This window comes from Diabrotica undecimpunctata, chromosome 10 (genome assembly GCF_040954645.1).
Source record: "Diabrotica undecimpunctata isolate CICGRU chromosome 10, icDiaUnde3, whole genome shotgun sequence".
Taxonomy (NCBI): domain Eukaryota; kingdom Metazoa; phylum Arthropoda; class Insecta; order Coleoptera; family Chrysomelidae; genus Diabrotica; species Diabrotica undecimpunctata.
In genome coordinates this window covers 38,192,168-38,216,049 of record NC_092812.1, presented here as the reverse complement: position 1 = coordinate 38,216,049, position 23,882 = coordinate 38,192,168, and the positions used below count along the sequence as shown (strand labels likewise).

At 32.8% G+C, this 23,882-nt stretch overlaps 1 protein-coding gene across 4 annotated transcripts in view; it reads right to left on the bottom strand.

The window, feature by feature from the left end:
- The window catches only part of Drat (Death resistor Adh domain containing target), a 51,811-nt gene that overhangs the window by 9,467 nt on the left and 18,462 nt on the right, over positions 1–23,882 (bottom strand). For all 4 annotated transcript variants that reach the window (XM_072545969.1, XM_072545966.1, XM_072545968.1 and 1 more), the window contains one exon: positions 21,192–21,909. In XM_072545969.1, the coding sequence (XP_072402070.1) occupies positions 21,192–21,895 (704 nt within the window). In that variant the 5' untranslated portion in view covers positions 21,896–21,909. The remainder of the gene's footprint in view (positions 1–21,191; positions 21,910–23,882) is intronic.

Below are 23,882 nucleotides of genomic sequence, written 5' to 3'. Positions count from 1 at the left end.
CTTTGCTATTTTTTCTTATTTATTTGCTTCTTATTTTCTATATCCCAGTTATCTTTAACATTGGCGCCCTAATAAATGATATTGTGGATTCTTTCTAAATCTATTTCATAAGCTTTGATGTTCGTTGGTTGTAACTCTGTTTTGCTGACAATAAGTTTGTCATAAAAATATTAAGCTTTAGCCCATATTCAATACATACTTGGGTCACCCTGTTTATAAGTCGTTGTAACTCTTTTTTATTGGATGCCACGAGTACAGTGTCGTCTGCGTATCTGAGATTGTAGACATTAATTCCGTTGATTTTATGCATGCCATGATTTTCCAAAAGCTCTTGATTTTTTGTGTGGTTATTTAAACTTGCGAAAATATTACTGCCAAACCCTTATTTCTCGAGAATCACATCCCAACCTAACCTCACCTTATGCTGCTATATAAACAATAACATTAATTCTAAATTTTGTAGATACGGTACTGTACGATACTTCGGGTAACTTTGGCTAGCCGTGTAACCTATTACAGAAAGAGACAACAAGCTATTGGAAAGAGAGAGCGCTTTCATTCCACTTACCGCAAATTTGCCAACCCCGATTCTCCATAAACTTACTTAGCGCTCCCTTCAGTGGTTTCTTACCTCCATGGTCCATATACTCATATTATTTTCTTTTTATTTAACATGTCATATACTCTCAATTCTTTTCCTTTTATTTAAAATCGTTTGATTTTCCTGATCCAATAATATAGTTAATATAGCCATTTCACAATGGTACAACCTTTTCACCAGACTCATTTAAAAACTATAACACCTGTAAATTATTTATTTCAAACGTATTTTGCACGTATTTCGATGTAGTGTAGAGTAATTTCGTTAATATAATTAGATGAGACCTAGTACGACACTCATGGCAACGCTTAGTATAATTCGAGATTATTCAGAAAATTTTACAATTTAAAACAAATCACAAATCTAAAAATTTCTATTTGAAGAAGATTTTGTGTTTTTAAGTATCGTATACTGAAAAGAAGTCATTAAAGATTGCCATAGTGGGCATACGATGCTTATACTACATCCTTATTTTTTTTTATATTAAACCGATTGAGTTAATATGAATCAACTAAAAGGAAATATACGAACGTGGCTCCTAAATTTTCGTCAGTTACTCCCCAGTTAATCAGAACAGAAGTAAAAAATACAAGCTGGAAAAATGTAATATGTCATATATGATCGGGGTGAAACATGAATTAAATATTAAATTAAATATTTGCTAACAATAAATAAATTAATTCATTCAATATTGGCCAATATTAAATAAAATAATTATAAATGTAGAAAACACGAGTGATAACAGTGATAATAGTAATTCATAGTAAATTAGAAAGTAATTTGAATTAGTTGTTAGTTGAAACCTTTATTAATGGAGTTATAATCTCGATTTGCATATAATACATATTTACTTTAGATTTTGAAGGCGCAACACACTTTTAGTGGTTAAAAAATATATGCAGTATTTAATTTAAATGGAAAATGTCAAATGCCCATTAAAAATGTCTGCTCCCATAGTTTAATAATATACCAAGCGACTTCTAAATTTTTCCGATATTTCTTTTGGTCATAACGTCATACATCAGTAGAAGAGTTTCTTAACGAATAACTATAATTACAATCTACAAGGAAATTAAGTTCCTGTAGCTGGCTGTATACCATGTATCACAAAAATTTATTTAAAATCCTTTATAAAAGGTATATAATTATATAAGTTTTATAAAGGATTTTAATCTAATATATATATATATATATATATATATATATATATATATATATATATATATATATATCATATATATACATATATGTGGTTATCACATGCAGCATCTTTAACTTATTAGTTCGTAAAGTTTAATTATCTTTTATTTTGTGATATTGACGATTTATGTATTTACAGTAAATTTTAATTATTGTTATTGTTATTGTCCGACTTTTTGTAAGCTTTGTCTCTAAAATTGTACAATTTTCAATGACAATAAAGCATATTTCTATTCTATTCTATAACGTTGAACAATAATTTCGATTTGTCACATACTTTGGTAAAATGTTACATTACCACCACCTTATTAACTAAAAAAATTTAATGAAAATGATTTATTAAAACTAAAAAAAAATCAGAACCAGTCTTAAAAAATTAGTTGGTTTTGTTCATTTAAAAAATTTTACCCTGTATATGGTTTTTGAAAATTTTAATTAAGCTGCAAAAGCAAATTGAACCATAGATTTCAAAAAATATTTTTTATTCTTAAAATTTTCTTGCACAAAATTTAGAAAAACCCAACAATAGACACAATAAAAATCTCCAAAAGATATTAATTTTAATAGCACTTTACACATGTTACAAAAGTTATAAGATTTCAATTATTTATTAACAACTTTTTTCATATATCTATTCGATAATCACCAAGGTCAACCTTCATCCATGTCCAATATCAAATCTTTAGAATTCATATCCGAAATTGGACAGTATAATTTTATCACCCAGTAGACCGAATGAATCTATTTGTTATTAAATACACACACGTAGTTAATTAGGTTACATACACATTTGGTCAATTATCAATAATATAATTTGGACATCAGTCAAAAGTGCTGACAAAGTTAAACAATTTACATAAATTAAATACACATGTCACGCGAGGTCCGCGAAAATATTGACCCAATTAAAGTTTATATAAAACTAATATCTCTTGCCTAGAGAGGCATTCAATCAATATTCACTCAACGAACTTGATAGTCTTCAACGATCAACTTCATCAGTCTCTACTCAAAGTAATCCCGGGTCAACACCCATAGTGTACGTCTCTACAATAAACTCTGCTACTATTATTTGGTGTTTCCATTACAACTGAACGAACATCTTCACTGAGCCAACGAAGGGGATTTGTTCAATCCATCTGTTTACCGAATGAAATATATATTTTTTTAATTTCGTATATAGACAAATATGTCTTGCATGTGTTGCCAATCAAAATATGTTCCTAGCTATCCTTAATTAAAAAAAAATTAAAAACCTTTTTTTAGCAAATTTCAGCCATTTGTTTACCAATAAAATTTTATTGAAACTAAAAGTTGAGGTATTGCCAGGAAGTTATTTAGTGTACTAAAGAATGACGGAGCATAGCAGCTGCTCTTTTCGCTGGCACCAATGACTCCTGCTCTTTTTTCATATGCTGGTACCATGTATAAAACAGAGAAGTCAACGTTAGCAAAATCGTTGTAATTACAAATTAAAAAAAGAACAGCCAGCGCAGATGTTTAAATTATTGATGATTTTTATTATTTACACTTGATAGGATCCTCAATGTCTCAGACTTTCGAAAAAATTGCATAGCTTAACTTATTAAACTTTGTTCAACAAATGCAGCAGATATACATTTAGCTTTTGACCAGTATTTAATACCATCAATAAAAGATTCTAGTGTTCACTTGAATATCATAAAGTAAGGACGTATTCCGACGAGTGAGACAGCAAAAAGTGAGCACCAATAAGAACGAGTAAAAATCTAGTTATTAAAATAAACCGTAAAGTCGCAATGGCTTACCAAATTCTGGTTTCTACAATAACCAGTTCACCCACACGAAACAAAAGCAAATGGTGTCTATTGTAGTATCAGCAAACATTGCAGGTAAGCAGTAGGTCCACTAATAACAAACATCCAGGAACATGTACCCAACTTCCCAACAATACTCCTATACTAAACATTCTACAAAAAAATTACACAGAAAATACCGAAACCACCCCCAATATTCGTATATGGTGTCAAAAACTTTAAAGATATGGTCGATAACTTTGCACATATTGTGAAGGAAGAAACCTACTATACCAGAACTCTGCGAAACGAAACTGCCAAGATTACAACATAAACAATAGATACCTATCGTAAACTGATAAGACATTTACGAGAAGAAGAAATCGTTCACCACATTTACCAAATAAAGGAAGAATGTGCTCTATACCCACAATAGATATAACGTTCTAGAAAAAGGTCGGCCATAACGTTCGCAACATAACTAACATTCGACACAAACAAAGGAACCCTTATCTTTATTTTTCATAGACCTTTAACCCAACAGTAACAAAAAAGACATATTTAACCTAGAATATGTCTTTAACCATATTTAACCTATAACCTAGAATTCTTATGTCACACCAAAATAGCAGTCAAGTAACTAAATAAGACAAACTCAATCATCCAATGCATGCGATGTCAAGCATACGGCCATAGTAAAACATATTGCACTAAACCGCACTACTGCGTCAAATGTGGAGGATAATATGATACAAAAGATTGTAAAAAACCTAGAAACATTCCAGCTAACTGTGTACTATACAAACAAGATCACCCTGCTAACTATAAGGGCTGTATATTTTACCACATCAAACACATCAAGCAGCACATCAAACCAACCACGAATCAGAACCTAAAACTAATATAGAACAACAACTAACATTCCTAAACGAGTTCAAAAACATGTTCTCGCAACTCATGAGTCAAAATAGTATGATATTAAACTTACTAGCACAAGTCATTAACAAAAGAAATTCTTAAACATACTTATGAGTTGCGCATGGAACGCTAACAGCCTACTAAATCATAAGCAGGAAGTAATTATCTTCTTAAACCTGAATAAAATAGATGTTCTGCTTATTTCAGAAACCCTCTTTACCCTCTTTAGTACGCTTTATACTACATACAGCACACCTCACCCCGATTTTACAGCTCATGGTGGCTTGGCGGTAATCATCCGCAGCTGCATATCACATCATGAATTGCCGAAAAATGCAACAGAAAAAATGCAAGCAGCAATCGTTCAAGTGAATGCAAGGCCATGGCACTTTAACATATCTGCAATGTACAGCCCACCAAAGTCATACAACCTCCACAGATGAATACAAAGCCTTTTTCAATTTACTTGGCAGTATTCGTAGCCGGGAGAAACTGGAATGTGAAACACACATAGTGGTGCTCAAGACTCACAACAACAAAAGGTAGTAATCTTCTAAAAGCAATGACCGACAACTATGATTACCACACCAACGGAATCCCTACGTACTGGCCGAGTGATCCCAGAAAACTTCTAGATCTACTGGACTATTAAATAAGCAAATGAGTGTCTAGAAACAACTGTCTAATAGAATACAGCTATGATCTCTCATCGGATCATACACCGGTTATTATGAGCCTGACTACCACAAATATAATCTGCGTATCAAATCTACACATGACATAGATACAGCAGCTCAATACTTCACCAAACTTGTGTAAAAAGCGGCATGGCAATCTAAACCACGACATGAAAGCAAACCAACACATACCACAAATGTTCCCCTGCACATTCGCCAACTCATTGCTGAAAAACATCGTGCGACGAGAACTTGGCAAAGATCTAAAAACTATATAGAGCTACATATATTCAATAGATTACGTAGGCAACTTGGAGTTGTCATCAAAGTAGCTATAAAAGACAAGAAAGAAATACACAAACTCAATTCACGAAAGGCTCCAGGTTATGACTCAATCTCGGCACAAGTACTAAAACAACTTCCTCGCAAAACCATTACTTTGCTAACAGTTATATTTAATCGTATGCTAAGCTTATCATACTTTCCAAAAATATGGAAATTTGCTAAAATCATTATGATCCTCAAGCCAGGAAACGAGCCCAATAAAAACATCTTATCAATCCATCAACCTACTACGAAAGATTACTGCAACAAAGGATTTAAACAGATTATGAATTATTAACATGACTACCAAAACATCAGTTTGGTTTTCGGGAAACTCGCTCCACTACCTAACAAGTCCATTGAATGATAACTGAAATATCAAAAAGTCTTGAAGAAACGAAATACTGCAACGCTATATTTCTAGACATCTCATAAGCGTTTGACAAAATCTGGCACAGAGGCCTGCTTTACAAAGTAAAAATAGCACTATCCAGTAACTATTTCCTCCTACTCAAATCCTACGTATCAAATAGATATTTCTCTGTAAAATTCAATGACCAACAATCCAACCTCTGCCCTATTAACTCCGGTGTCTCGCAGGGTAGTGTTCTAGAGCTGCTGCTTTTCTCACTCTACACAGCCAATATACCAGAAACTAATAATAGTACAACCGCTTCCATTGCTGACGACGTAGCAATACTAAATGTAAATGAAGATCCCACACAAGCCTCACAAAATCTGCAAAAACATCTGAACATAATCAGTGATTGGTATACAAAATGGAGTACAAAAGCGAACAAAACAAAATCAACGCATATAACATAGTGCTAAGTGCTAAGATCGATAGTGGATGCACCATGGTACGTAAGTAATCAAACACTTCACTACTACTTAAAGATTGCTTTCATCAGAGAAGAAGTCCATCGAGCCATAGAATCACAAAATTAACGTACCTTTCACCATGAAAATGAGCTAGTTCGGGAATTATTCAACAATGGTCCAGCCACAAGAAAACTGGAAACAACCTGGTCCCAAGACCTACTTCAAAACTAACCCAAAATAGAATAAGGTGAGACATCGTTGGATGTCTCCTCTTCACGCCAAAATCCAGTAACACTTAATACTCTATAATGCAATACACCGGTACGAAAAACGGAGCACTTGTATTTTTAAAATAAAAACTTAAAATTTTAAATTTCTTTAAACTTTTATTATTATAATAACGTAAACACAAATTAAACAAACTGTTTTTAGTAATTTCTAATAAAACTTAAGTGCTTATCCGAAAAACAAAATGCATAAAAAATCAGAAATAAAGAATACATTATTCTTCACTTTTAAAAGTGCAAAGGTAGCTGTTGGTAACCTACTGTTATTCTTTTGATATTGTTAATGTGAGTAAACTGTCAAGTTGAACCAAGTGTCAATACAATCTGAAGTTGAATTGCGTTGATTTAATCTTAAGAATTATGGTTGTAAATCCCGAAACAGTGGCTGTTATTGTTGCGTTGCTTCAAGACGAAGGAAGTGAGCGAAATTGTTGCTCAAAAGTATCAAACATCCAATAGTACTGTGTACCGTATTTTTACACGTTTCTTGGCAACCGAAGCTTACACTAGACGACCTGGAAGCGGTCACCAACGAAGAAATAGTACCCATGATGATCGCTTTATCCTCTTACAAAGTCTAAGAGATCGTCGTGTCACGGCTGTACAAATCCGAAATCACCTTCAGTACGTCCGGAATACTAACGCTAGTAAACGAACAACAATTGCCAGAAACTATGCTCATTTTACTGTATATAAAAAAGGCACGTTTTATTGAGAATTTTTTTTTATTATTTAAGACTACATGAGCGTTTTGCAGAATGTACCTTCAGTCCTAGGTTAGGCTATCAAGGTGTGGGCTGGAATTTATTTAGAGACACGTACAGAATTTTACATCGTTCCAAGAGGCTAAATAAATACTGCCACGTACATTGAGGAAATTCTACAAGATTTTGTTGTGCCTTATGCTGGTTTTGTTGGAAATGACTTTGTTCTGATGCACGATAATGCCGAGTCTCACAGTGCGAGAAACACTCAACAGTTTTGAAATAAAGTAAACATTCCTGTGATACGAAGCCGTGTTCCTGCCCCTTTAACCTTAAATCAGTAACAAGCAGCCCTTTTAGAGGAATGGAATTTTATTCCTTAACAGGACATTTCTCATTTGATTTTAGGCATGCCAAGGAGAATTCAGGCAATAATTTGAGCACGTGGAGAAAACATTTAAAATTAAAATCCATTTATCCGGACACATGATTTAAGTTTTCATTATTTGAGCGTTATTTTGTTACAACATTTACTTACGTTTTTTCCTTAATTTTTAAATTGTTATCTACTGAAACAATTCTTTGTTCGAAAGTTAAATTTTTATTAGAAATTACTTACAACAGTTTGTTTCGTTTATTTTTACGTTATTATAATAATAAAAGTTTAAAGAAAATTAAAATTTTATTTTAACAATACAAGTGCTCCGTTTTTCGTGCCGGTGAGTGTATTATAAAAATTAATATTAAACTCACCAGTTTTCCAGGTTGAACCGCGTTGATTTCCATTGCGCCGAGCTTTCGACACCCTCTCTGATGTCTTCTTCAGGGCTTCCGAGGTCTCAGTCTCCCGAGCCCCAGGTACTACTACACTGATCAATACTCACTTCAGTTCAGTGAAGTGAATAGTGATCAATTCAGTGAAGTGAAGTGATTAGTGATCAGTGTAGTAGTGTCTGGGGGCTCGGGAGACTGATAGAGATACAATACGGAACAGTATTAAGAAAGGCATAAGAAGATACAATGAAAGGCTGGTAGAAAATGCAATCGAAAACAGGAAAAACTATACATGACTAAATTCTACAGCGAACTATACAAAGCACAAATACACACTTAAAGAAGTAATCAGTAACAAAGAAGATGTAAGTCCTTCCGGAAGAAGTAGAATCGACAATTACAAAAATGAAAAGCGGTAAAGCAGCTGGAGTAGATGATATAACAGTGGAACTGCTTAAATACGCTGGCAATAAAACCTGGAAAATCTTAGCAGGCATATTTACGAACTGCCTAAGATCGAGATGCATACCAGACCACTGGAATACAGCAAACATAAGTTTTACTCATAAGAAAGGAAGCAAAGAGGATATCAAAAAACTAGACCTATAAGTCTACTACCAATCATATACAAAATATTCACAAAGATCATCAACAACAAATTAACAAACGCATTAGATGCTGCACAGACGAGAGAGCAAGCTGGCTTCAGAAGTGGATTCCGTACCATGGATTATATTCATACATTTCGAGAACTAATGAGTAGAGCTAAAGAATATAAAATACCGCTAGCATTAACCTTCATAGATTTCGAGAAGGCTTCCGATTCTATCTATCCCAAGGCAGTAATAGAAGTTTTGACCAACCAAGGCATTGGCAAACTATACATAGAAACTTAGCAAATATATACAGACAAGCAAACGCTAAGGTAAAAATTTATGAAAACACTCCAGAATTTTCCACTACCAGAGGCTTCCGACAAGGAGACGCAATATCACCAAAGCTCTTCACGGCAATTCTAGAAAATATATTCAGCAAAATGAACTGGCAGAACAAAGGAATATCCATTGATGGAGAATACCTTAGCCATCTAAGATTTGCAGACGACATCGTTCTGATTGCAAATAATCCTGCAGAACTACAAGAATTTATAAGCGACCTAAATGCAGCTAGCAATGAATTTGGCTTAAAAATGAACTTATAAGCCGGTACAACATGGCACAGAAAAGCGAATTTTAGACAATCGTGGGCAGAAATGAAGAATGACTATGTAAGGGAGGCTGCACCATAATACTTAGAATATGCTGAGAATGATATATATATCGTCGCTTGGATGCAGAAGTAGCCTATGTCCATTTTTGCCTAATTTAATATTTTAGGTCCATTTGAAAGTAAAAGCATCATTACATTGGATGCAGAAGTATTGTATGTCCATCTTTACAACTAACGCTCATATCGATCAAAACTTGAACTAGCCTATGTTCCGTACCGTTGTCAGTTTTCATGCAGAATCAGTCTATGTAAGAGCGCCGCAGCAAACCGATCGTATCTCCGTCGCTTAGCCGGACATAGACTAGTTCTGCACAAATTTACGTATATATATATTGAGGACATAAACTTATTCGCGATTTAAGATAGCTCAATAAGAATTTAAATTATGTTTAATCAAAAATCATTGGAGCTGAACTCACGAAGTACAAAAATACTTCAGTTGCTTGAAGTGAAGAAGAACCAGTATGCAGGTAAGACAAAAATTTATTGTTCATGTGATTTTCTATTTCCTATTTTTATTTTATTATGTCAAATAGTAGCTGTTTATTCAGTGGCACTGTTAATATCAACCAAATATTAGGGTAAAGTCACTCATTATTATATACTACCCTAGACAAATGTCATATTGGATTTGGCTATAATATTTTATTTAAATGGCCTTTTTGAATAAATTATTTTTTGATTAGATTATATGCATGAACCTGAGACTACGCCAAAAATTATCATTTTTTATCTAATAAAATTATATTACTGATAAAAATGAGAAATTATTTAAAAAATGCTATTTTATTTATTATTATTAATTACCCTATAGTGAGTAGGCCTAAAGTTTGTTTCTCAATAAAAATGTTTTAGATAATAGTAACTATTATGGCAATAAACAAATTATTGTTGTTTCAGATAAAATGTTAACTTCAGAGTCCAACGATGACGTTTCCATTCCAAAATATGTCATTAAGTTAATGGATTCTGTAAATTTAGAACCATTGCCTGTTCTACAACAGTTTTGGGAAACTTCAACATACTTTAATTCCAATTAATTTAATCAGACACCGACAAAACCATTCCGAGAAATATTTTTTAACGAACCAAACCACACTGAAGAAGCTAATAGTTTCAGACCCAGTGAGCATCACAAAGCATCGCCAAAAAAACTGTTCAACCAATCTTGTGATTCCAAACCTAGCAGATCTGTCAAATTGGTTAACACGAATGTGTTGGAAAATTATTTGGACATGTCATCCTCTGAGTCTGATCTTTATGCTTCCGATAACGATGAAAATGATCCCGAATTTGTTTTGTTGGATCAGGAACCTGATCAAGAAGAAGTATCAATAAGAAAGTCACGCAAAAGAAAAAGAAACCCGATTTCCTGGAGAAGAAATATAATAAAGACATCTCGAATTAGCGGAAAGGAATACAACTCTTGGAAAAATAAACTTCAACCATCCCGGAAAATGAAAGATCCATGTCATTGTAGAATGAAATGTAGCGAAAAGATTCCTGAAGAAGAAAGGCAATCTATATTTGGTCGTTACTGGAATCTTGTAGACATCAACAGACAACGAGATTTCATTTCAAAATTAGTGCAAAGAAAAAATAAAGAAAGAACAAGAATTAGCCAAAAGAAGATAAATATTGCTGCAGAGAAAAATGAAGAATCGCCTTCTCCAAACCAACATAGTAGAAGAACATTCACGTTTGATTATTATTTTATAAAGGACAACATTAAAGTACCTGTGTGTAAGATTTTCTTTTTAAATACTCTTTGTATAAGTGCCCAGGTTGTTAAAACTGTACTTAATAAAACTTGTTCCATTGGTACGATTTCCGAAGACAGAAGAGGAAAGGCCTGCAAAAACTCCTTACTCAACGAATCTGTCAAAGAATCCGTTCGAGAACATATAAATTCCTTTCAGACAATTGAAAGTCACTATTGCAGAAAAAACACAACACGTTTGTTCTGTACAACACCTGCATCTCTTAATATATCCAGAATGTATTCTTTATACAAGGAATACTGTTCCGATATGAACATTACTGAAGTAGCAACGGAAAGTATATACAGGGCTGTCTTTAATTCAGATTTTAATATGTCATTCTTTCAGCCAAAGAAAGACTTGTGCGATATTTGCCATGGATTCGAACAATCGTCTACTGAAGAGAAATTAGCAGCTGAAGAAATGTATCAACTGCACTTGAAAAAAAAGAATTTAGCCAGAGAATTTAAGGATGCAGAAAAAAAAAGACCTGAGCAAAACTGTCAACTTATACCTTTACTATTTTCAATATGGGTAATAAAGAATGCAACTGTTATATGTGGTATGAAACCATAGGCAAGAGAGGCTCTTGTGAAATAGGTAGTTGCCTTTTGAATTTTATAAAGCGTAATATTGAACACGGTAGAAATAAGTTTTCATTTTTTTCTGACAATTGTGCCGGACAAAATAGAAATAAATACTTATTTTCATTATACAATTACATTTCTCAATTAAATAAAGTAAAAATTTGTCATAGCTTTCTGGAACGAGGGCACACACAAAATGAGGGAGACAGTATTCATTGTGTGATTGAAAGAGCATCACGTAATATTCCAGTCTATTCTCCTCATCAATGGTACACAATTGTCAGAACTGCAAAGAGAAACAACCCGTATAACGTCGTTGAATTAGACCAAGAAAATATATTTGATCTAAAAGAACTTCTAGCAAAAACATCTATTAATTGGGATAAGGATGAATCTAATGAGAAAGTTTACTGGAACAAATTACGAATTCTACAAACCCGGCCAGACTATCCAAATATGTGTTTTTTTAAATACAATTTTGAAGACATTGCATTTAAAAAAATGAATCTGGTCGAAAAGGGTAGAAAGACACTTCAAATTAATATAGAAGATATTGAACTAAAGCCAAACTATACGAGGCAAATTCCATTAACGAAAAATAAATACGACCATTTGCAATTTCTTTGCCAGAAGAAAGTTATTTCATGTCAATATCATGATTTTTTTATAAACCTACCTTATGATGAAAAACGAACAGGGGAAGATTCAGATATTGATGTTTAAATATTCATAATTGTTTAATTTTAGTTTCTAATTTTGAGTTAAAATTATTTGTTTTATTTTCTATTTTGTTCCATCTGTTTGATTTTTTAAGTAGTAATATTTTCTGTCTTTTTTTAACACGGCCCAGTTGTTAATAATTTCAGAAACTTATTTGTTAAACCTGAAAGCCGACAATATACGATTTATAAGTAAGTACACTGTTTGTGTTAAAATAATTTATACCTATACCTACTACATGATTAGATTATTGATATTATGGATTGATCAGAACTAGCCTAAGTACTTCCATGTAAGTATATTCTATGTCCAAATTTGGACATAGGCTACATCAGTTGAGACTTTACTAGTCTATGTCCAGCTTTTTTTAGAACGTGGCCTTTATCGTTAAAGCAATGAACTGTAGGGAAAGTAGCTTTTTAAACATTGTTATACAATTTTCTGATAAAAGAATTTTATAATATTTTGAGAAAAAAACAAAAAAAATGCTCTCCTGTAAAATTAACATTTTGTGACTTAGGCTACTTCTGCATCCAAGCGACGATATATATATATATATATATATATATATATATATATAATTATATATATATATATATATATATATATATATATATAATTATATATATATATATATAATTATATATATATATATATATATATATATATATATATATATATATATATATATAATTATATATACAAATATAAAAAAAACGTTTTCTTTAGCATTACATACATAAAAATTAAACAAATAAAAGAAATATCAAAATATTTATGGGTAATATTTTTTTTGCACAAAGTAAAAGGTGAAATCCTAGTAAGTGGCTGTATATCATAGTTTAAAAAACTTGTGGTGTATGATGGTATATTATTTTATTAAAAATAATTAAAATTTATCCAAAAGGACTACAATTATTTCAAAACCGTTTCGGTCCAGTCGGACCATTACTAGTAAAACATTTTAAAAAGTAGTTGAAACTAGCTACTGAAATAGGTTTAAAAATCTTTAAATTAGATGAAAATCATAGTTATATTTATTAAGTTGATGACACAAGGTCGATGTTATGATATTACACCTAAAGGGAACATACTTTTTCCTGTTAGAAAAAGGGGGACTATTTTGGGTCACCGGGTGAAATAGGCCAACATCTTTTTACTTTTACTTCTTATTTATTCAATAATTGTTAAATTTATAAATATTATTCTACATCTGAATCATCCCAAGTTATATCATGATCTTCGGACTTGAATAACTATTAGATTTTTTTTTCATTTGCCGTCACTTCCAGAAGGTCGTTTATCTTTAAAGGCGTCTGATCACCAATAATTCCTTCTGGTTTCAAATAATTATATTCTAAACACCAGCCGTAACTTCCGGGTTCAATTTAGCATAATTTGATTCTGTTGCATGAAGTGACATAAAATTGATGTAACAAGCACGCAAAATTTTCTGAGTAAGAGAAGACCATTGTCTTCTTTTGCAGTTTTCAGAAAAATGCTAATTCTTGCATCATTGACACTGGTATGGTGCTTGATGTCATAAAGATAAGTTGCCAATTCCTGAAAAGCGTCCATTTTTCCATTAATAAAAACATCAGCTTCATCAAGTATTGATGCAAAATTTGGTACCTCTCATTTTTTGAAAATAGTTTGAAGGTCTAACTTTACCTTTTATTACCTTATATATATATATATATATATATATATATATATATATATATATATATATATATATATATATATATATATATATATATATATAACTCTTTTAAACGGTGTCGAAGAATGGTGTAATAAGTGGAGAGTCACACTAAACGCTGCGAAAACACAAACTATCGTGTTTCGTAGCCCATATTCATCATCTGGTATTATAGGCAATCGCGCCGACCAAACGCCCCTGTTTTTGATGGGAGAAAGACTCGTTATCAGCCCGACAGCTTCCTACTTGGGTGTTTTATTTACTAAAACACTTAATTGGGAACCTGATCTAAAGGCAACTTTAGATAGGGTTAGAAACCGAGCCCGACTCCTTGTTCCATTATCAGGGACGTTTGGTAAAACCAATAACAAAACTCTCACACACACTTATAAAACATTCATTCGACCCGTTATTGAGTATAAGTCTAGCTTATATTGCCTTCTTAAGGGTTATCAAAGGAACAGACTGTCTGCTGCGGAGCGTGGAATCTTGCGTAGAACGTGCAGAAAACGTTGGCACTTCCCGTCTCGTGAAATCCACCAAACAGCAAATACCACTCCCATTATCGAGAGAATAAAATCTCTCAACAGGAACTTCACCCTCAAAACAATTAACGGCCCCCTCTCAATTACACAAAACACCCTAAAAAGTTCCTGTTCCTTCCTAGGTCACGTATCCACCCGAATACCCAAAATCAAACATCCTCACCTACCATCAATTCTATTGCAGTCATGCATAGACGAACTTCCTGACGAATATGTGGATATCCTCGAGGCCACCCCACTAGCCTACAGAACCTCTTAACAATACACATCCTATTCCCTACCCCGGACAGGGGGAGATTGGTTTTTTGCGGTTTCCCAATCTCACTACTCAATGATACCTGTCCGTCCCCGAGAAAATAGCCGCAACTATTTTCTCAACTGAATCGGCAATTGCTGGAACCGTCTATCGAACTCCGACGAGGCCTGGCCGTTAGCGTAAGCGACCGATAACAGAATTTTAGTGCAATACACTAGTTCTGAAGTCGGTTGCAAACGCATAAACGGCTGCAGGAACAATGGTCACTAGAGAACACGGTTCTAGTTTCTGTCGATTCAGATTCGCACACATGCACACTAAGCGCACATTCACACACACACACACACACACACACACACACACACACACACACACACACACACACACACACACACACACACACAAATCAAACAGTGAAAGGGGCACTCTTTCTGCTACCGAATCATCCTCATCACCGGGACCTCCGACCGTCTGCAGCCTCCGTTACTTTATACGGAGTCTGGGGGCGGCCGGAGAAAATCTAAGTGATTCGACGGAGTCTGTAACATCGAAATGGCAGCGGCCGTCACTGTTTGATTTACACACACATTCACACTGAGCGAAATGCGACAAGTCAACTCTCGAAAGCCGAGGCACCTCCACTCGCGAGCACACTCGTCCACAAAATTACAGTGCAATACACTGGTTTTGGGGCCGAGTTAAGTTCGAGACTGCACAGGACCAATGGTCACTAGAGACAGGGCTTGTCGTGTCTAGCTCAAAAACCAACACATTCACTGGAAAGAACATCGATTCCAGTCAAACCCTCTCGCCCCTGGCTCGCTGGCTGCCTGAAAAGTGACGAAGAAAGAAGAACGCAAAATCACCGGCGATTTTTCGGGCTGTTTTAGCTGTGTGTACACCATTATTCAACAAACATTCAAACTCAAGCCTGAAGAGGGTCAACCGACCTTAAACGGGCACTTCGAACATTCTCTCCTCATGAATAAAGAATCCTTACCCTATCCTCCGAGAATGAACACTGTTGTTGTTGTTGTTGTATATATATATATATATATATATATATATATATATATATATATATATATATCTTTTGACCTAGTTTGTTTAAGTCCAGAAACATTATAGGCAATATCAAACTCTTGACGGTTTTGGCGTACAGAATCTTTTATTGATGGTAATAAATACTGGTCAAAAACTAATGCACTTGTTGAACAAAGTTTAATAAGTGATTTCAACGGTTTTGCTAAAATTGACTTCTCTGGTTTATAAATTGTACCAGCATACGAAAAGAGATCAGGAGACATTGGTGCCATCGGAAAAGCGCAGCTGCTATGCTCCGTCATTCTTTATGATACTAAATATGACGCTAGGATTTCTCTCTCGCGCAATTAGCTTCAATTAAATTTGATTGGTAAAAAAATGAGTGACACTTGTTAAAAAAAAATTAGTATTTTTTTTTTATTAAGGGTAGCTATCAACATAAATTTGGATAGGCAATACATGTATTTGTCTATGTATGAAATTTGATAAAAAAATATTTCATTCGGTAAACAGATGGGTGAAGGTCGATTTAGATTCGGATGTTAGACTATTATATTGGACATAGTCACAGAAGTTGAAGACACTATTATACATTTTTTTTAACGAATTGTTAAAACAAGTGTTTGATTATATAAAACAAGTCTTAAGGATATGCATCTCTGGGCATTTAAAATCAATTGCTTACTATTAAGCTTTACAATTAATGTATCCGAAATATAAGCTATCGTAATCTTACAGAAATGAGTATTAAAAGGGCATAATCAAGTGACCTCTGATTGCTGTTATTATCTTGTTTGTTGACATATTTGTTTACGTTTTCCTATATTTTTATACATTATCAGATGACCTTAATTACGTACAACTTAGGTCAGTTTTATTTGTGTTATTTATTTGTTGCTTTATTTATGCAAATAAGTGGATATATATATATATATATATATATATATATATATATATATATATATGATATTGAAATTTACTCTGTTCAATAAAATTGACAAAACAAACAACAAAAATATATTAATCAGTTTGTATTCAATAAATATCTCAATGATCTTACACCAAATTGTAAATCAGATGTACACAATTTAATTTCAGGGTTCTTTTGCTAGTTTAGAAATACCTTTGCCTTTTAATAGTGTTCAATACATACAACAGAAATGGAAGTAAATAAAAGAGATGCCAAAATGTTCGATATAATTAAAATATATTGATAAAATAACTTGAAACATACACATATAAAACAAACCAACTATAAATATCGCTCCTTTCCTATCCTGACAATTGAAAACTACTCAGCCAAATTTAATTCGCTTTACTAAATGACCTATACTAATTAAAAAAAAAAAATTATTTAAAAATTCCTTTATAAAAGGTATGATATTAAAAACCCTATCGGGCTATATCACAGAACGTTTTAGGAATTAATATTCCATCATCAGTGCTATCTGGATATACATGTTTAAAGCCACTAAATATATGGGTAAAGACCCTTTAAATGTTGTTAAATTAACTTTGAGCTACATTTTTTAACTTTAGAAATTATGATGTTTACGTTACAATAGAAATAGATAACAATGGCAACGTAAGACTCCACTGAAGGTCGCTAGTCCTGAGACGAAGTGCCTGTGAGGTCTTGTTAATATGTAGTATCACAATAGATTCTATCACAATATTCTAAAGCAATAGGAGGAAACGAGTAAAGCCTATTAAAAAATTATAAAATAGAAATTTTAACTCTACATGAAATAAGATGGAAAAATCAAGGAAAAATCGAAAAAAAAAAATTTACTATGAACTATTCGGGAGAAAAAAAAAATGGAAAATGGGACAGCATTTATGGTAACTATAAGGCTGAAAGAAAAAGTATTCCAATTCAAAGCAGTTAAGGTAAGGATATCCTATATCAGAATAGAGAACAAACAAGCAAACATATAGATACTCAACTGTTACGTCCCTACAGAAGAAGCAACCCAAGAAGATAAAAGAGCATTTTATGACATCCTAGAAGAAACCTGTGAAAATATCCCCAGAAATGACATCTTAATAATAATGGGCGACTTTAATGCAAAGGTGGGGAGGGATGATTATAACCTAAATTTCGCGGGCAAAGAAACGATAATGGGGGAAATGTGCAACCTAGCATCTGCAACAAACACATATGTAGTCAGCACAAAACATAAACGTGGAGACAAATAGTACAAGATGTGAGATCTTATAGAGGAGCAAATGCGGATACTGACTACTAATTACTAATAGCAAAATTAAAGATGAAAATAATTAAAACAAATATTAACAAGGAAAGAAAAAGGAAAAAATAGAACATGCATAAAATAAAAATACAAGAAACAAAACAGTATAGAGAAGAAATATAACAGAAACTAAGAAGATAAAACAATAAGGATATAGAAAATACATGGAAAAACATAAAATCAGCATAACAAAACTGCAGAACAAATGCATGGTTTGCTGAAGAATGTGACAAAAAAGTGAAATTAAAAACCTTGCGAGAAATGAATGGAAGGCAGGAACAACTAGAACAATACCGAACAGAAAAGCAAGAAGCCACGAAACTCTACAAAATAAAGAAAGAAACATAAATCTCTGAACAAACGCAACAGTTAGAAATAAATAATGACAAGAATATATAAAACAATATAGTACCAAAACCTAACCGTTAAAATAAACAAAAAGATTGGTAAAACCATTTTACGGATCTATACAAAATCAGGCAAAAGACATTTGCACAAGATGAAGAAATAAGAGATAATAGAGATGCAGAGGATGATGCACCTACCTATCTGGAATTCATAGATGTCGTAAAGCAACTTATACTAAACAAAACTCCGGGGCCAGATAAAATTAACAACGAACTTATCATACACGGAGGAGAGGAGCTACTAAAACTGATGTATAAACGGTCAAATTAATGGTCAAAATTTGGAAGGACGAAAACATGCCTGCAGAATAGAAAACGGACAAATCACACCAATTTTTAAGCAGAGAGATCCAACCAAGTGGAACAATTATATAGCTATTATGTTACTAAACACAACGTGTAAGATTCTAACCACAATCATAAGAAACCGACTAAATTGGTACATAAAAAAATATAGGGATATCAACAGGGATTTAGAAAAGGAAGATCAACAATAGATGCAATACACATACTAACGCAAACCATCGAAAAAGCTACAAACATGACATAGCTACACATATTTAATAACATACTAGAAGATAGTCATCAGAGAAACATAGCTGCAAAAAAGGACAATTATTTAAAGTTCAATACAAATGATACGCGTTCACATAGGATACGCGGACGATCTAGCATTAATAGCGCGTGACAAAAAAAAACTAGCAGAAACAGTCCTAACGTTGATAAAAGAAGCAAAGAACAGAGGGCTAATAATCAATCAGAATAAAATAAAATACTTAATAAGTACAAGAGACTATCTAAACAGACCAACAGAAATAATAATAGGTGAAAATAAATTCCAGAGGGTCAAATACTTTAAATACTTGAGGGTGTTAGTGGATGGTGAAAATGGAAGAAGGGCAGAAATAAGCGAAATAATTAAAGTGGGGAACGGGGTGTATTAGAAATATCACAGACTACTTAAAAACAAAAACCTAAACAAAAAAACAAAGACAAAAATATATAGAGCAGCAATTATGGAGCGGAAGTAATGTGTCTTACGAAAACAGATGAAGAAAAACTAAGAATAATTGAAAGACAAATTATGAGAAGAATACACGGCCCAAAAAAGAGAGAACAAGGAAAATATAGAAGACTAATGAATCATGAAATAAGAAATATAACCGAAGGGGAAGACAGTAAAATTTATTAAAGCTTTGTGCTTCAACCTTCTGACTGCAGCCCTAATAAACTGATGGTTTTGTTTATATCGACAGTCACGAATATCCTGTATTTCTTATATATATATATATATATATATATATATATATATATATATATATATATATATATATACAAAAACTTTGTTCGTGCGATATTTTCTTTATAAGCCATCAAATATTAAGATATCTTAATATTTTAATATTTGATTGTATCTCTGGAGTACAAAATTTTATTCAATTATATAGCCATCATGTCCCTTTACAACAATGTACCCACAATCTAAAAAGATTAATAAAAAACATATAAAGGATGTTATATATAATATAAGGCAAGAAGAAAATATGAGAGGAAAACATGTCACAATTATATTGTGATGTCAAAATATGATTTAAGCCAGAGCAATTAGATACAATATTGCTCCACTATGAGGTACATGAAGTCATTATTTTTATGACATTTAAAGTTAAACAAACATACACCTCTACAGTTATTTTCTCTACTATGTATTTATTTATTTCAATATATCAATTATTCTTCTCATACGATGGCATGCATTACATCAATGAAACGTTCAATGAAATTACATAATTAATTACTATAACATACAGAAATAAATAAATCTTTCTGTGTCCTCACCATACGCCTCTGGTGATAGCGACAAAGTAGTTTTTACCCAATTTCAAGGTGTTCTAAACTATTTAAACTCCCTGCAAAATATTATGAAGAAACTTCGGGGGGTGTTCAAATAATGATCAAGATTGATATTAAATAACATGTATGTTTAAATAAATAAAAAATATATTTTACCAATTTACTTTCAAATCGTGGGTAAAAATCAGTAACCATGTTTTATTAACAAAATTGAAACACTTTTACAGTAGTAAAAGCATTATGTAATAGTCATATGCTGCAAAAATAATTGTCTCACTCAAATCTTAAACGTTTGTAATGGATATATGAATATGTTATTATTTCTTATTTTTGCTTTATTTTAATATGTATTTGTCATTTTCATCGCGAATTCTTGGTAGTTCTTTTAATACAATTACTAACAGGAAGATTTCTTAGGAAACTGTGTGGAATTAATGAAGAACTTGAAGAAGTTCTTCATTAATTTTCGCAGAATTTGCAATGGGCAAAGCACAAAGCATAAATTCGCTGATTTATGACTCTCATTAATATCGCTAATGAATTCCAATTATATTTATTAGCAGACGATTAATGATATAACAAAACTGGTGCTAAACTAGTGAAACTATAAATTTAAGACCATAAATGTCTTTTAAATAAAAAAAAACGGATGCTACAATATAATAAGTAGAAACAATAAAAGCGTAAACATTATATCTATTAAAAATACTTACCATTTAAGTTCGGCAGCAGCCATCATTAGACCTTCATCTTTTAATGTAGCAACAGTAATTTTTACTCTGTCTTTATACTCTGGAGTCTTAAAGTGATATTCAGCTATTCTAAGAGCCCACAAAGCTAATCCTCCGGTACCAACAATGAGGATTCTTACGATATGATCAACTGCTCTATCTTTTAATAGTTCAGTGACATGCTGATGGGCTGTGACGACTGCATTTTTAGCCAAAAGAGCTCCTGTGGGCAACATTGCAGCTACACTCATTGGCAAGGAATCTGGAACTTTTACCAGATACTCCAAATCAGGGACAACAATGTACTCTGCATATCCATGTGGAATTCCTTCATACGGATATAGTATCACACGTGTTCCCGCTTTGAAGTCATTTGACGATACGGCAGAATCCAACTCATCGATAACTCCAGCTACTTCATATCCAGGAAATAAGGCGCCATCTCTTACACCATGATGTGCTGGACTATAACCTGTATCTTCTGTAGATTGTACACTGGTAATAGAAGATACGCTGGATGTAGACGAAGATCTGTTTCTCATTCTGTAGCACGCACCAGCGCATACTACACGAATTCTAGCTCCATTTGGAGGAACATTGGGAACCGGAATTTCAAAATTAAAGACACAATCTTTGATTACTGGCCCGGGTGATTCGATAGAAACTTGGCGGCAAAGTTTGTTCATGTTGTCTCTCTTCTCTATAACAATAAAATATAATATTATAAACAGTTATAAGGATTTAAAAATATATAAATGCGTTTACAGTATGCTTAAGATTACGACCAAACTAATAGATATTTATACACAAACATAAATGGTTAAGTACACACTGACTTAAAAATCTAAACAATGTACTTCAAATGTTTGTAAACTGATATATCTTTATCAGCTGTTTTTTTAAGTAGAAAAATGTTATCAAGTCCTTGATTTTAAAAACATATCAATCAACAAAGCATGTATTGGGCACTACACCAATATCTATATCCATTTATTTTTCGTAGTATAAATAATTCCTAATTAAGCTCAACGATTTGATCGTTGATTAGATTAGTAAAGTCCGTGTAACCACAAACAAGAAAAATATTTCAAGATTATTATCGTTATGTGTCTTTTAGAAAAAAATAAATATAAATAAACATTTATTGTGGTGTCTGGAAGAAAATAACCAACTAACTAATGAACAATCTAGATTTCGTCCCTTAAAATCGGCCAACGACAGATAGAAACGCATATTAATAATGCCTTCTGCAACAACCAAAAATGCATTGCAATTTATTTTGATTTGGATAAAGAATTTGATATGGTTTGATATCACAAGATAATATCTATACTGGAACTATGGGGCTATCAAGATAATATACTTGTTTTTATTAAAAATTTTCTCCTAAATAGAAATTTCAAGGTAAAAGTAAACGGTCTTCTATCTAATGTGAGATATCAAAAAATGTCAGGCCTCATCGATAAAATTAGCCCGACGCGATTATAGCTATTAGCTATATAATCAAATCAATGAATAAACCCGTTCCAGCAAGATTGTATGCGAATGATCTTATAATGTCCTTAAAGGGAAAAAATATACCTACAGAGCATGGAAAAATGACTACAAAATCAACTCGATAAATTTATAGCATGGTCTGAAAGGAGCGGTTTTCAATTTGCTTCATCTAACACTCGCAGTTACCTATAAATACTACTTTAAAACTTGGGGTCAGACACATGAATATGTATCGATTATATTTCGCCAAATCATTCGCTCCTCGAAATATTCAGCACGCAAAAACCCACATTCCCTTTTTGTGAAAGATGCAGACGAATCATAAATGAATTAAGCCTTGAAGTCCCTAAATCTTTCCTAGCAAGATACTCCCCCTTCTCCTTGGCTAATATCTTCTCATATAAATTTGGATCTATTGTCAAAAAATAAGAAAGAAGCCAATCGTCATTTAATTAATTCGAAATATCTCTAAATTTCTCATTTTCATCCTTCTGTTATTCACCGATATATCTAAGACAGCATCTGCCTTTGTAACTAAGGATGAAATGAAGAAATAGCGGAGACTAATATTACTATACTATACTTCAATATATAGAAAACCTCAACAGAGAGAAAGAATTCAGAACATTCTATAAGAAAGTTAACATCAACAGAAAAGAATTTAAGGCAAACACAAATCAATGTAGAAGTTTAAATGGCGATCTCTTAACAACAAGAACAGACGTACTAAACCGATAGACGGAATATTTTAACCAGATACTTAATATAGAGGAAGAAGAAAACCCGGAAGACGAAAGCTGCGAGGTAAGCGGAGCAGACGAGAGGGAGGAGGATCCACCAACGATCCTGGAAGTTAAAGACGCTGTAAACAAACTAGCCAGAAACAAATCACCCGGAATAGATAATCTCCCAGCGGAATTATATAAAGAAGGTGGCCACGATATCATAATAGCGCTACAGCAGCTTATAAAAGAAATATGGATACAGAAGTCCCTTCCCAATGATTGGAATATTGGAATACTTTGCACCATACACAAAAAGGGAGATATCTTTGAATGCTCTAACCATCGAGGAATTACGCTCCTAAATGCAGCGTATAAAATATTCTCCAATATACTATGCCATCGTATGGCACCATATGCAGAGCGAATAATAGGACAATACCAGGCTGGTTTC